General features: G+C 41.1%; 1 protein-coding gene across 1 annotated transcript in view; it reads right to left on the reverse strand.

Moving 5' to 3' along the window:
• Positions 1–14620, reverse strand: part of CPA6 (carboxypeptidase A6) — a 136293-nt gene continuing 121673 nt past the window's right edge. The window contains exons 10-14 of the mRNA XM_065669143.1: positions 13284–13394; positions 12947–13037; positions 8093–8295; positions 3192–3276; positions 1–188 (exon numbers count right to left, since the gene is read on the reverse strand). Coding sequence (XP_065525215.1) covers positions 1–188; positions 3192–3276; positions 8093–8295; positions 12947–13037; positions 13284–13394 — 678 coding nt within the window. The remainder of the gene's footprint in view (positions 189–3191; positions 3277–8092; positions 8296–12946; positions 13038–13283; positions 13395–14620) is intronic.

Below are 14620 nucleotides of genomic sequence, written 5' to 3' on the forward strand. Positions count from 1 at the left end.
TCAATGACATTTCTTCAGCAGATGAAGAGTAATATTTTTAACCGCAAGCATGGTCTCTGTGCAGGTTGGTTTGATCAGCGTCTCAGGAAGTAAGAATCCAAAATGGCCAGTGTCACGCAGCTCAAATGCAAACGCGTAGGGGATGCCATTTTTGTAGGCCCAGTCCATAGAGCTACCTGAACTCACATCTGAGAGAGGGAATCAAAAGAAGATTAAAAAAACCCAGGTTAAACACGGGTCATGTTGAAAGCACCAGAGGGTTCATGCGGTGTTTTGTCTCCAGGACTCAGTGAATATACTTGCAACTCCAGCTTTTTGCTTGCCCTGATCCTAAACACCCTTCAGAGAAGGGCATTGGTACCCAGCACCGGTGAAAGGTGCTCAGCATAATATGGATTAGACCCTTGATTTTCACAGGAAAAAAGTTAATAACTGACTTTTTTGTTTGTAAAGCAAAACTTTAATAAAAGAGAACATATAGAATAAAGCCTCAATTTGTTGTTGTTCCCAGCCAAATAAAACTTTGCTTCCACAAAGATCTTCCAGTTGGATGGGAGCTCTGCATACTCCTAGGTTTAACTTGGGGCCTTTAGGCAATTCCTTTGCAGGGAGAAAGGAGAAAACTGATAATCTACATTCTCCTTTTCAAAGTGCTTTTAAAATTATTTTCTCCTAATTTCTGCCTTCTCACCATTTCCTTACAGCATAAGAGCATTTGCATAGGTGGTGTCTAATATTAACAAACCTTCCCAAGGAAGTGTGCTTCTTAGCTTTCCTTATCTCCATATGTTGATTACCCAAGACATTTATATTTATATAAAGATCCATCTCTCATGTGGCCTGCTGTCTTCTGTGCAATTCTGGCATTAATTCACAGAATCACAGAATCACAGAATCCCAAGGGTTGGAAGGGACCTAAAAAGATCATCTAGTCCAACCCCCCTGCAAGAGCAGGGTAACCTACAGTACATCACACAGGAACTTGTCCAGGCGGGCCTTGAATATCTCCAGTGTAGGAGACTCCACAACCCCCCTGGGCAACCTGTTCCAGTGCTCTGTCACTCTTACAGTAAAGAAGTTCTTCCTGATGTTAACGTGGAACTTCCTATGCTCCAGTTTACACCCATTGCCCCTTGTCCTATCACTGGATATCACTGAAAAAAGCCTAGCTCCATCATCCTGACACCTACCCTTTACATATTTGTAAACACTGATGAGGTCACCCCTCAGTCTCCTCTTCTCCAAGCTAAAGAGACCCAGCTCCCTCAGCCTCTCCTCATAAGGGAGATGTTCCACTCCCTTAATCATCTTTGTGGCTCTGCGCTGGACTCCTTCAAGCAATTCCCTGTCCTTCTTGAATTGAGGGGCCCAGAACTGGACACAATATTCCAGATGCGGCCTCACCAAGGCTGAGTAGAGGGGGAGGAGAACCTCTCTTGACCTACTAACCACTCCCTTTCTAATGCACCCTAAGATGCCATTTGCCTTCTTGGCCACAAGAGCACATTGCTGGCTCATGGTCATCCTCCTATCCACCAGGACCCCCAGGTCCCTTTCTCGTTCACTACTTTCCAGCAGGTCAACCCCCAACCTGTACTGGTACATGGGGTTGTTCTTCCCCAGATGCAAGACTCTACACTTGCCCTTGTTAAATTTCATCAAGAAAATGATGACTCACACTGCTCTTCCTTTTACATAGTGACTGACTGCACCGTAATGAGCACAAGATGCCAACTGTGCTGTGAGATGGAGGCTCACAATAAAGTGGAACTCACATCTGAGACACAAAACACAGCAACAGCAGAGGAGATGCAAGAAGTTACTTGTGAAAAATCTTGCTATTTACTTAAGCCTCTGACTTTCTGAATATCTGTTGTCACCACTGAGTGCACTCAGGCCTCATAAATTCAGTAGAAAAAAAAGAAAGTGTCTTGCTGAAACCTATTGAACTTCTGTTTCTCTTACCTGTCTATATGGAAAGCTTGACTGACAAATGTTGTTACATGTTTAAAATGAGTATTTTAAAGATATTTTGTTATAGGGAAAACATGCACTTGAAATCACTCTCTGAAAAATGGAAGATTTCCAAATAAAGATACTGTTGCTATCATTTATCATCATCTAGACAGACAGGCACGTGAAACTTAGCTTTCAAAGACATCACCCTAAATTTTAGAATTAGCTTTATGAATTAGCTCTATGAATATCGCAATTGCATAGAAGAAAGGTGAAGTAATAGTGAAAAATGAAACCTACTCTCAATTATTTCCTCCTGCCGTGGTTTAACCCCAGCTGGCAAATAAACACCACACAGCTGCTTGCTCACTTCCCCCACCCCCAGTGGCATGGGGAAAAGAATTGGAAGAGTAAAAGTGAGAAGACTTGATATATAAAGGGTTGATATAAAGACAGTTTAATGGGACAGAAAAGGAATAATGGTAATAATAATATAATAATGATAAAAGAATTAGAATATACAAAACAAGTGATGCACAATTGCTCACAACTCACTGACTGATGCCCAGCAGTTCCTGAGCAGCAGCCCTCGGCCTGCTTCCCCCGTAGTTTATAATACTGAGTATTATGTCATACGGTCAGTTTGGGTCAGCTGTCCTGCCTGTGTCTCCTTCCAGCTCCTTGTGCCCTTCAACCCTTCTCACTGAATGAATCCATGAATTCAGCATGAGAAGCTGAAAAGTCCTTGACTTAGTATAAACACTCCTTAGCCACAACTAAAACATCGGTGTACTATTAACATTATTCCCATTCTAAATCCAAAACACAGCAGTGCACCAGCTAGGAAGAAAACTAACTCTATCCCAGCTGCAACCAGGACACCTCCCAGATATTTTATAACAGTACATTTACAGTATCTGATAAACAGATTTTTAACATCTTGTTTAGTCTATTTTATTTTTTTTCATCTGGTTTTACATGTTCTGAACATGTTATTCACTGGCTTTCACCTTTCAAGTGCATTGCTTTTAGATCTCTTTTATTGCATCAATTTAATCTTACTGCAATCAACTGACTGAATCAGTTACAAAACTTCATCTTCCGCCTTCCTCACCATCCACAACTGGAGCAAAGTTCATGTTAAACAGTGTTTGCTTTCTTTGTCATTATAAGGATAATTTCCTTCTTACCATAGGTAGGTCAAAGTCACAAACCTGTGCTAGAGGAAAACTTACACAAAGTGCTAGATGCAGGACCGTATCTGTATCTTACACCATAGGCTGACTGAAGAGCATTAACAGCATTATAGGCTGCTGATTCCTGGGTGGGGGGGAGAGAAACAAATATATAAATTAGACTTTGAATTAAATACTGTAATAGGATTGGAACCTGATCATTGACTTCCAGCTCAATTCTGTGTTCCATGGCAGGAAATGTAAAATTATTTTAAAGGAAAAATGCATTATTTATTTTTCTTGACAGCAATTCCCTAATTCCCTGAAAAACTTGGTTCAGTATTTTCATGGCATGAAGAACCTTACTGCACTGTGAACAGTCAGTCATTAAGTATTTGTAATTATATGTATATATACCAAATCAGTGACACAACAAATTTAGGAAACATGTGAGATCATGAGATGAAATAATCTCTTTTGTATGCAGTTTAAAAGCCATGCATGCATTTTCTGCCAGTATGTGTGGATGCATTTCCAAGTCCACTAAATCACATCTCTGCTGGGCTTGTGAAGAAGAAATGGTCTCTGGGTGATACTCCACAGTGGTTCAGTGAGCAAAAGCAGGAAAAAGGAAGGAGGCAAATTTCACTCCTGAATCTGTGATGGACAGGTGAATGTTCACTGCTGGTCTGACTTTCTCTGGGGAAAGATGATGTAGGCTCAGAGAAGACTTTCCACTATTGCAGATATGTGATTTCAGTACTGTATGGGGAAGATTGACATCTACAGTTCAACACCCATATGCATGCAGTCTGATTAGGAACTTGTGGTATCCTGTGAAATGGGATGAGGAAGGCCTGGCCCATGGCAAATTCTGAGGGTCACACGTGGATAGTGCATCCAAACACAGAGAAAGGAGGTGTGTATTCAAAAGAAAAAGGAATATTATGATCCCAAGGGAAAGGACTGTGGAGAGTGAAGGAGCATCTAGAAAAACACAGAGCCATCTCCTTATAAAGAGCAGGAAATGCATATCTTAGGAGCTGGAAACTTACGGACTTTGAGCCACTGTGTAAAGCTGCAATGGTTGTTTTAGATGTTTCAATTCTGTGAACTGGAGAGCTGTAGGTTTCATTTTATGCAAGTGTTCATGAGCTTGGTCCTTACCTTGTTATCATGAGACACTAGATGAATGCACTGGGGAAGGATTACTCTATACTTGCCTTCCCATTTATACATTTTCATTCATCTTCCACTTGTTTGCCACTGTCAGGAATCATGATCCTGGTTTAATCATCGGTCTGACCCCATTCCTGCTGTGGGTCTTTGCCCGAGTAGGGAAGCCAGAGAAAACTGCTTTAAAATGTCATTCCAGGGAAAAAAAGTCCTATTATTTTCACTTACAGAAAGTAGGGCTTTGTAGAGTTTATTTTACACTGAGAACTGCTCTTAGCAAATGGAAGAGCACTTTTTAACTCCATTATAGAAATCCGTTCGGCACATGTAGATTTTTTGTTACTCAGCACAAGGATGACAGTGCTGGAGACTTGCCCCTTCTCTTCCTCTTGCCATCTCCGTGAGGCAGTGCATGGATGCAGGGACCACTGAAGCCAGTGCTGCTGGGAACTTCTGCTGGGTTGGGATGTGGTCACCAGATGCTGTGAGGGGTAACCTCTGAATTACCTGACACCAGAGATGAGGAGGTTGGGAGGAGGCCCAAGGACGGGGGAAGTGCTGTCACTTGGGACTGTTTCTCCTGTAACAGATGCCTCAACATCTGTGAGCCACGACACACAAGACCCACAATGGGGTCAGAGGTGTTGTGTGGTGGGGTGGTCACCGCTGTGACCAAGGGAGCAGGAGACAGGGCTCAGCTGCGGGAGCTGGGACCGGTAGAGAGCAATGCCCTGGTAGCCACAAAGGAGAAGACTCCTTGTGCATGGGTTTTGTATTGCACAGCAATGAGACAGCAGAAGCAAGCTCTGTTGAAATCTTACTGATGAAATAGTTTGATAATGCCAATTTAAAACTAGCACAACAGTTCTGTGCAGAGGCAGCAAATATCTGGTGGTGAGACTGGGAGTGTCCCGAGTCCATGTCCACCATGCAGGAAAATGTCCCTGAGCACGGTGAACTTGATGCTCTTAGCCTTGATGTGTAGTACTTGCCTCCGCTGTTGGACTTGTGTGCTCAAAGAAAGGGACAGTTCTCAGCTGCATGATACTGTATTATATTGTATTATATTAATTGTATTATATTATACTGCATTATGCTATATTCAGGCTGGACCCTGGATAAGTCCAGGCAACCAGTCTTTGAACACATTTAAGGAGAAAGCTTCACATAAAATTACCGGATTTTTACAAGTACATACACAAACTCAGTTCACTGCGAACACTAAGGCAAATGAGTGTACAGGCAGGAAAGGGATAAAAGGTAGGTGAAATTTAAAACTCTCGAGATGGATGAAGGTTTCTGCTGTTCGGTGGGGTTTTTTCAATTTAAAAGTGCACTTTCATTTTGATTATCTTAAAAGAACAGATTCAGGAGAGTGTTAATAAGAGAGTTGTGCCTAAATTAGAACAGAATATGTGTGTTGTGATCAGTACACAGCTCTCCAGTTTCAAAGCAGCTCTAAATAATTGAACACTTTAATCGAAATGGTAACTGACAGCTCACTAGAAAGATACAACCCAGACAGAGACATCCTTTCGTCTGCTCAGGATTAATTGTGGCCCCCTGTTAGCACCAAATGTTATTTATCTGCTATGCAGGTGGAGTCCTACAGTTGTCCACTGTACACAGTCTGTGTAGACCAACAAAGCTTGTTCCATCTGCAGGAGGAAACAGAGATCTGCTGTTTTCCAGCTCACTGAAATTTCTAAGAGAAATGGAGAATCTGAAACCTCAGCCTAAGTCACCATTTTGGACACTTCAAATATTAAAGACTATTCATTTAGGAGCCACCAGGTGATGGAGCCTTTGGCTGTAGGCAAATATTAAAGCACACAAATAAACAACCACCAATATTCCATTCATTTTCAAAATGATCCCCATAATGAGCTTTCTAAATAACAGGAAATTACTTCAGCTTTTTATTCCAACATCCCTGTTCTTTTTGACCCACTGCAATAAAAAGTAGTATAGAGTCCAAATATTGGCAAAATACTAGAATTGGGATTTGGCTTCTATTTGTCCAGGGCTGGTGTCTAAAACAGTGCCTTTCTTTGTCCCTTTAGGTCTGTGCTCCACTCTAATGAGAAGCCTGATCCAAGGTCTCCCAAACCTAGGAAACACCTACTACACATCAAAACTCGATTCCTTGGGTCTAAAAGCTGTGCATGGAAAGATAGAGTGTTTGTGCTGAGGGCCAGCTACTCCCTTTTGCAGGATGGAAATAACCCTTGAGCAACAAGAACAACATGTACTGAAGATTTATTGGCATGTGTGAAAACTCTCAGTTAGAGACTCCTTTTCCTTACAATGACAGTGTCTGCTGTTGCCTTACGCTACTCTGGATATTTTCATCATCTGCTTGCAGGGAAGATGCTGATTCTTCCTAATACCATGTCTTTACCTTCTGCTGTGTTGTCTGTTCTTAAAACAATATTCTTGCACCTCCTGCTGCAAGGAACAAGATCCTGTGGTTTTAAATTCCCAGTCTATGTTTACTGGTAGGTGATAGTTACCAATTAACTTGGGGCCCTCCTTTTTCTCTGCCATTCCCCAAGAGAGGGTTAAGAAAGAATAAAAAGAAGATGCATGGATTTGTTCCCAGTCAGTGCAGGGCTGGTTAGTCAGTCCCCACAAGCCTTGTATTTTTAGCTCGTTTGCCTGCTTAGTTAACTTCTAATTTGCTGTGTCGCAGGAATGACATCACATTTTTAGTAGCTGTTGAAATTAAGTGTCTTAACAGAAATAAACCCACAAAGAGAGTTTAGTTTGTGGTGTGCTGGCTGCTTAGCCTCCTGGGAGGGCAGCTGAGTGAAACTTCAGTGAAGCTCCAGGGACTGACACCATCATTCATCCTGCACAGGATAAATCTAAGGTGCAGCTAAGCTCCCTTGGAGTAAACTACCAAGTTAAAAAGTCACTGCAGCTTTCAAGGCCTAAATGGGAGATACACGAACAATGCCGATTGACTGGGATCCGAGAGAGAGAGGCTTACAACTGGTTGGTGCGATGTACGTCTGCGAGCAGGAGCAAACAGAAAGTAAAGCTTAGCCACGTTTCCTTAGGAGAATAAACCATAGGGACAGTTTTATGCACAGGAGACTGGCCAAAAACAGATGTCAGACTGTGAGCAGAGGGAATAGTTCTGCATTTGGATGAGCATGGAATACATGAAAAGTACAATCAATAGGCTTGCATAACACCCTTGTATTCTCATTAATTTATCTTTCTAATAGACAGAATCCCCTGATGTCAAGTAACTGGCTGTCTTAATGGGTTAAAAATACTGTGTCTGACCAGGATCATACATAAAGCAATCCAAACTTCGCTTTTGGTAAAATCTATGAGATTTCTTCTCTAATTGATAAACATAAACCGTTTCAATTTTATTTTGGCCATAACATTAAAGATGATCTTTGTGCTCACAGTGCTTAAGTTCTGAGTATGGAGGGACAGAAATTTCAGCTAGATGCCCAAGGACTTAACAACATAATTCCCATTACAGTTAATGAAATAAAATGATAGTAACTATAATTAAAACCCAGGGATTTATCCTATAAAGTAATCTAAAGGGACTGATGGGTGGAAGGCACTATACCATTCTAATCAAATTACCGCTGACTCACTATGAGTGGAGGTTATATAACCAGAAATGTGATTGCAAGCAGATGCAGAATAAATACCGCTCAATATTAAATATGTGCAAAGTAGTGAAGAAACAAGTCTCCTCTCAAAGAAAAAGACTATTATATAGGGAAGCATATTCTCCCAAGTTTTAATGTACTTACCACACAGCTGAAGTTTGGAATAGTTGCGTATTTGTAAGAGTAAGGGTACAGCAGCATCTGTGCATAAGCATGGAAGGACAAATAGGCTTTTATTTGTTTCCGATGTTTGCGGAGAAAATGAGCTACAGCCTTTACTTCAGGCTCAGACTCAGGAAAGGGACCACAGTAGGTGTCATCGCATGGGTGAAATGAAGCACCTTCATCTAGAGATTGAAAGAGAAAGTTGATGGTGAATGGTTACAGAGAATTTCCCGAGGGTCAGCTTCTGGCTCACCCTGTGTGGGCCCCTGTGCACAAGTGTGAAAAGCAATCAACAAATTCCTTTCTTGTGACTGATAGGCATGAGCTAGTGGGACCTCAGTACAGCAAATCTGCTTGTTCATCTACTATGCATGCCAAGTTGCCAATTGGCCAGCAACATGCAGGTCTTCCCAGAGGACATATTTTCAACCCAATAGAAAAAAAGAGAGCCTGACTTCATTGTATTTTCTTCTCTGGCTTTCCATATAGGTGGCATATTTTATGGTAGCATTCCAGCATTAAAACTATTGAAGGGTCTCAGTGGGTCTATTTGAAATCAGAGAGGTACACCTCTTTCACTAGTCACTGCCAAGACAAATCTAGTCTTTATGAGCATTTTAATGTACTAGCTATTACAGTGGTGGTTACAATGGTACGTAGATAACCACAAAAGGCATAAACTTGGAGACTGGTTAAAAACATGGTAAGAGTTCCTTACTGCTGCCTGGTTTTACTTTTGCAAATCTCATGGGGAAAAAATGACAAGACAATGGATTGATTGCTCAGTTAGCTAAAATAGGAATAATTTCAGTTTGTACAGGGCTTAATTTTCCTTCAGGTTTGGGGCCAGGGTTCAGTTGTGAGGCTGTCTTTCACTACGTCAACCTGCTCACATGGTAGTAAGCTACAGAAGTCTAGCCTGCCTATAACATCCCATGAGGTACTGAAAGATGAAACTCAGAAAAGGAGATGTGGCAGTAGCTGCTTTATCATTCAGCAGTTCTGGATGTAAGCCACCACCTCATTTACAGCTTAGGGTCTGAGCCTAAAAGAACAATATTTATGCAAATCTACTCCACTCTTTTATCCACTGTGATTTTAAAACGCCACATGTTTTACACTGACCCGCAGAATAATAATAGTTTGTTTGTGACATTCCCTGGTGTCATCAGGGACTTACAAAAGCAGTGTTTTACTAGCTTTCCTTTGTATAGTAAGTACTGCCATCTTCAAATAATAAGAGCAGTGTGTGAGAAGGCATAATAATATGAACTAAAACAGGTTTATGCAATCAATGTAATGCCAAAAAATTCAAAACTGTAAGATTTTTTTACCTTCATTTGTAATAAGAAAATTGAAGTTACCATTCAATGGCCACAGGTGGGGATTTCAAAAGGTATTAGTGCTTAGATTGCAGTGGATATGGAAGGGTTATATAGAGGGCAGATGGTCTTTTCCCTACAGAACAGATGGCCACCAAAGCATCCAGATCCCAAGAGCACTCTGCCTTGATGTCTTGTCAGATATTATAGCTAAAGAAGAGCTATTTAACAGACCCTCTGGAGCCTTTGCATTTTTTAATGGATACTTCATCTCCTGTAACAGTGTTGTACACTGATTCACGAAAATGGACATCACTGTTAATAAACAGCAAGCTAATGGTAAACTACAAGCTAATGGTAAAGTGACCCAATGGTAAAATATGACTCAATTTAGTGATTTTCAGTGAAGAAAAAAACTCTCTGAACTGTTCAGCCTACTATTGTGAGCCATTTGCAATCCTAGCTGCAGCTGATGTATTTCCTTAAGTGAAAATGGCTGGTAGTAAAAAGAGAGGTCTTCCATGGTGGCCTTGGACAATGTAAGGATATCCTCAATTTGCATACTCAAGCTCTTTTAAAGTAACACAAGAAGGAAAGAAGACCAATACAATAATACCAAATTGTGTGAAATTTCTGAGTTACGGTCGTGAGAAGAAAATAGAATGCCATAAAATGCTACCGTACTGCTTTATTTTTGTACCTGACAGCATGTCAGGGGAGGACAAGTATCCTGCAACATTCATCGTGAGATCAAATGTACTAAGGAAGTGTGTGCAGAGACTGATAAAACCAATGCTTTGGTACAGAAGGAAGACATGGAGGGTAGATGAGTGGGAGCATGATTCTTGAACTTCCTTGCAGCCCCTTCTTGTGCCGATAGGGGGAACTGTCCTCAGTGAGCAATGGGGTACACTGGAAATTCGGATGAACTGGAAATTTTAACGCCCACTGCTGCTTTCTTGGGGGCTTTGGATGCAACCCGTTTAACTCCATTTGCCCCATGGCATGATTTAGTTCTAAGTACCTCATTGTTGGCTGTAAGGTTGCTATTTTTTTCATGAACATTAAACAGTTGTGCTAGTTATTGCACATATATATGTATATACATATTGCAGAGAGCATTTCTACCCAGAAATCTTGCTGTCAGTATTCACCTGGGTCTGTGTACGATTTCTGTGCACTATTTCGGGTGCAAGGCACTATAAGGTGAAATCTACCACAATCAGTGATACGGCCTTTTCTCAGTCCCTAGAAAATACATTCATAAAGCTTTCATCAAAGTCCTACACTAGAAGGGAAGAGGAAAGCAGAAAGGATGCTGTGTCTTTACCAACTGCTGCACTGCTGCTGGCATTCAGCGGCTTTGCTGGGGCTGGATTCTGCCAAAACACACCAGCCTGGAAGCCCCACAGTGAAGTTCAAGCCTGTCTGCAAACTGCAGGTGTGACTGAACTGAATTAAAAGGTTTTTACAAGCATGTGCAGTATTAAATGTTAAACACACCATGATTATACAAGCCTCAAAGTGTGATATGATCCAGATTCTTCCCTGCCTTATTTAGTGTCTGACTAATGAGAATATGGGGCGGTGGGTGAGGATCTTCTAAGCACCAGTCAGCCCAGTTAATGAAAGAGCTCTTTATTCTCTGGCAAACTAGAGAATCAGACACAGTTTGGAGTCTGGTGAGGGAAGCAGAGCCATGTGCTTGGTGGGATGATGAGCAATCTTGGAGGAATTTTTTAAACCTGGGATGAGGACTTGTCTTTCATGATCCGTGCAGGGGAAAAATGCAGCAAGTGGTGGATTGCGACACACAACATGTGTGTGTATGGCTACACTTTCGCTCAGCCTAGAAAAAATGGTTTCTTGCATTACTGAAAACTAAGCAAACATTTTCAGGACTGAGTAAAAAGTGTGCTTTAGTACAGTGGCTAGTGGGCAGGAAGAGCAGGGAGCAGAGTCATTTGAACCCAAGAAAGATTAATTAGGACTAGAAAGTGCACTGTGACAGTAGTATTGTTGCATTGATAAGGTACCTGCAAAATGGCTCTGGAGACTTTGTAAGAGAACTGTTCATTCCAGCTATGCTGGTGACTGTCTCCTGAACAGTAAATGTGTGTCCCCCAAATACCTGCAGCAGTGACTTTACACATGTAAGTAAAAGATGGTAACAGCAATGCAGACTTTGGTTCATTTTTACATTATTTTTGCAGCATAAAATTGCCTTAAAGATCATGTTAGCATCCATGGGACTGTCTTTTGTAGTGGAGGGGCTCTCAGCTAACATAGGCTTTCTGTAATTGCTTCTGCGTCAGTCTTCTCCTAACTGCAAGCAGAACTGAAAAAAACCCTGGAAGCGTATCTCACAGGTCTGTACTATATTGAATGTATGCTTTTGTTCACTCTCACCTCATTTGTAATCTCCCCTGGCAGACTATTCACACTCACTTTTATCCTTACAGTCCTGCTTAAAGAATCCAGTCGATGCAAGCCAGACTGTACAGTGCTTACTCCTACTGCAAGTAATCAGAGTATTACGGAAACATCTAGAGACTTCCAGTGAAAGAGGGATGGGCTGAAGGGCGTGCTAGCTATATGCAAACATTATTTCTGTCTTTACAAGTTTATAATATAAATAAGGAAGGTGGATGAATGCTGGAGGAGGAAACAGCTGCACAGAGAGTTGAAGGAAGTTGCTCAAGATGGGAGAGCAGGTCAGCAGAAGAACCAGATATGTATATCACCATAGTTCACAAGAAAGTGCATTACTCTTTGCTGCACCAGAACTTGTATGTCTGCTTACTCCTGTGTAAGCTGTACTGTCTTGTTGTAAGATTTAATAAAACCCCCTTTCCTCTTCAGTGGACCCATTATAAATCTTCTGCTGGTATCTCATTACTGCTGAATTCTCTATGCACAATTGAGGTCAATTTTTATGAAGGTATTTACAGAAGTGCTGGGAGTTTTAAATTGGATCTTCATGCGTTTAGAAGCACCTTTTTTCTTTCTGAAATCGATAAAAATAATGGCCTTAAAATATTCTCAGACATTTCTCTGTGAGGCCAGCAAAGCAAGTCTGACATTTCCAAAGCTAAACCCATTTCAGAGACATTACTAAGTAAAACAAAATGAACTCTGAAATGTTTCCTAAAACTGTAAGTCAGGTAAATCCTGGAATGTGACGGGCCAGGCTCAATACTGTGCTTCAAGTTATTAACTGATTGCAGGAATACAGAATAGCTGTATGTGTGGTTTTATACATTTGCCATTCTCACCATGAAAACATTTTATTTGTGGTGAGAGGTGTTTTTCCAAAGTTCAGGACATTTATTATTTTAGAAGCTGGGAGGAAGATTTGAGTCCTGGCTTGTGGTTTTATGGGAAACTACCTCAAAATTTCACTATGGAAAACAGAACACTTCACAATGGATGTGACCTAACCTACTTACTCTGTTGGATAACTAAATACAGGGTAATCTGAACTGGTGGACCAGAGTGTCTCCAGACTTACCACACCATTTCACTTTCCAGTTGCGATTAGCATCAACACCATGACACCGAAACCTTGTGTTCTTTGATCTTGTTTTTCTCCAAAATCGATCCTAGCAGAAGGTACAAAATAGTTAAATAGCAATATTACCATCTTTTGGCAAAAGTCTATTTGTATACATAACAAACCCACCGCCCTAAACACATTCAGTACTGTATTTTAACTGGGGTAATTTACTTCCGTTTTGCATGCCACAAGGTGATAGACCAGATTATATAGAAAGTCCCCTTTGAATGGTGCACCAACCATTACATCTTTCCAGAACAACTTTTTTGGTATTACTATGGATACTACTCACATTTGTCCAGCTAAAATGATATCCATCCACATTAAATACAGGCATGATATAGAAATACAGCTGAGTTAGCATCTTCCTCATGGCAGGATCAGTCTGGTATGTCTGAAGAGCCTAAAGCAGAAAAGCCAAAGAAAGTAATTTCTATAATAAAAATAATTTCCTGATTAAATGTTGTGACAGGCTAGGACAGTCATGTGGCCTTTAGCAGTACAGAGAGCTGAACTCTGTATGGCACCACTGGCACCCTTAGAGCTGTACTTAAAGGCTGATACTTCCTGCAAATGTGATTAAAGGCAGAATGTGAACATGTGAAAAAGGTGTTTGAAAGACCCTATTCTCTCTGCTTCTTTGTTTCTTTCAATAGCCAAGAAAATACAAGTCACATTACAGAGAAGCAAATACATACAAAGTGCTTCTTGACACAGGAGGACACTGACACAGTCAGTAGACAGATTTTTAGTTGAGGAAATGAGGTTAGCTCCTACCGTAAGACAATGGAGTGCTGTTGTTTCCACCAGGTGGTGATTTGGTGAGATGAGAGCAAGTCTTAAAGTGTTTAAGGCTCACATCACATAAGCTTTTGTTCTATTCAAAGTAATTTACTGTATGCGTAATCATCAATACAGACAGCTTATTCCTTTATAGTTTAGAATACCCTCTAGTTTTGGAGAATCTCAAGTATAGAGGTTAGTAGAGGAAGTCTAAGTAGGGAAAGTGTTTTCTTTTCCATTCTGTATCTTAGAAAAACATAGCAAACCAGAGGCTCCTCAGTAGTTCTGTTTGCTAGTACCAGAGGTGCTCCTTTACCAGTTTCAGGAAGCTTGGACACCACATGCTGTAGAAAAAACTGTCCTTTGTCATAGCTGGGCATCAAATCTGCAACCTTCAAAGTTTAAGTCTTGATTCTGTAAGGGGAGGAATTAAGTGCTTCACCTGGCAGGGAGAGAATAAATCACACTGACACAGGGTTCAGAGGCTGGCTCCCCTTCTCCTTGTGCTGTGATTACAGCTTCTGCTCTGCAGTGTTTCTGGCCCTTCAGATCCAGGAAGTAACATGTCTCTGGGAGGACAAAGGGAAATGTTTGCTCTGAAATAGACTAAGCTAAAAGCTTTTCAATTGAGAAATGCTGGGGATCAGAGTGAAGTACAGGAATTCAATGCTTCTGGGCTCTTCAGCATGCAGCTGTTTGAAGCTGCCACAGGGGCTGGTGAATCCTTTTTATGGAATACCTGTAAGAAACACCCATGCAATTGGACATGTCTGGGGCTGAAATTTACTCACGGAGGAGTCTGAACATTTGTTTTCTTTACTGAGGGCCTAATAAGACTGCTAAATA

Source organism: Lathamus discolor, chromosome 2 (assembly GCF_037157495.1).
Source record: "Lathamus discolor isolate bLatDis1 chromosome 2, bLatDis1.hap1, whole genome shotgun sequence".
NCBI lineage: Eukaryota > Metazoa > Chordata > Aves > Psittaciformes > Psittacidae > Lathamus > Lathamus discolor.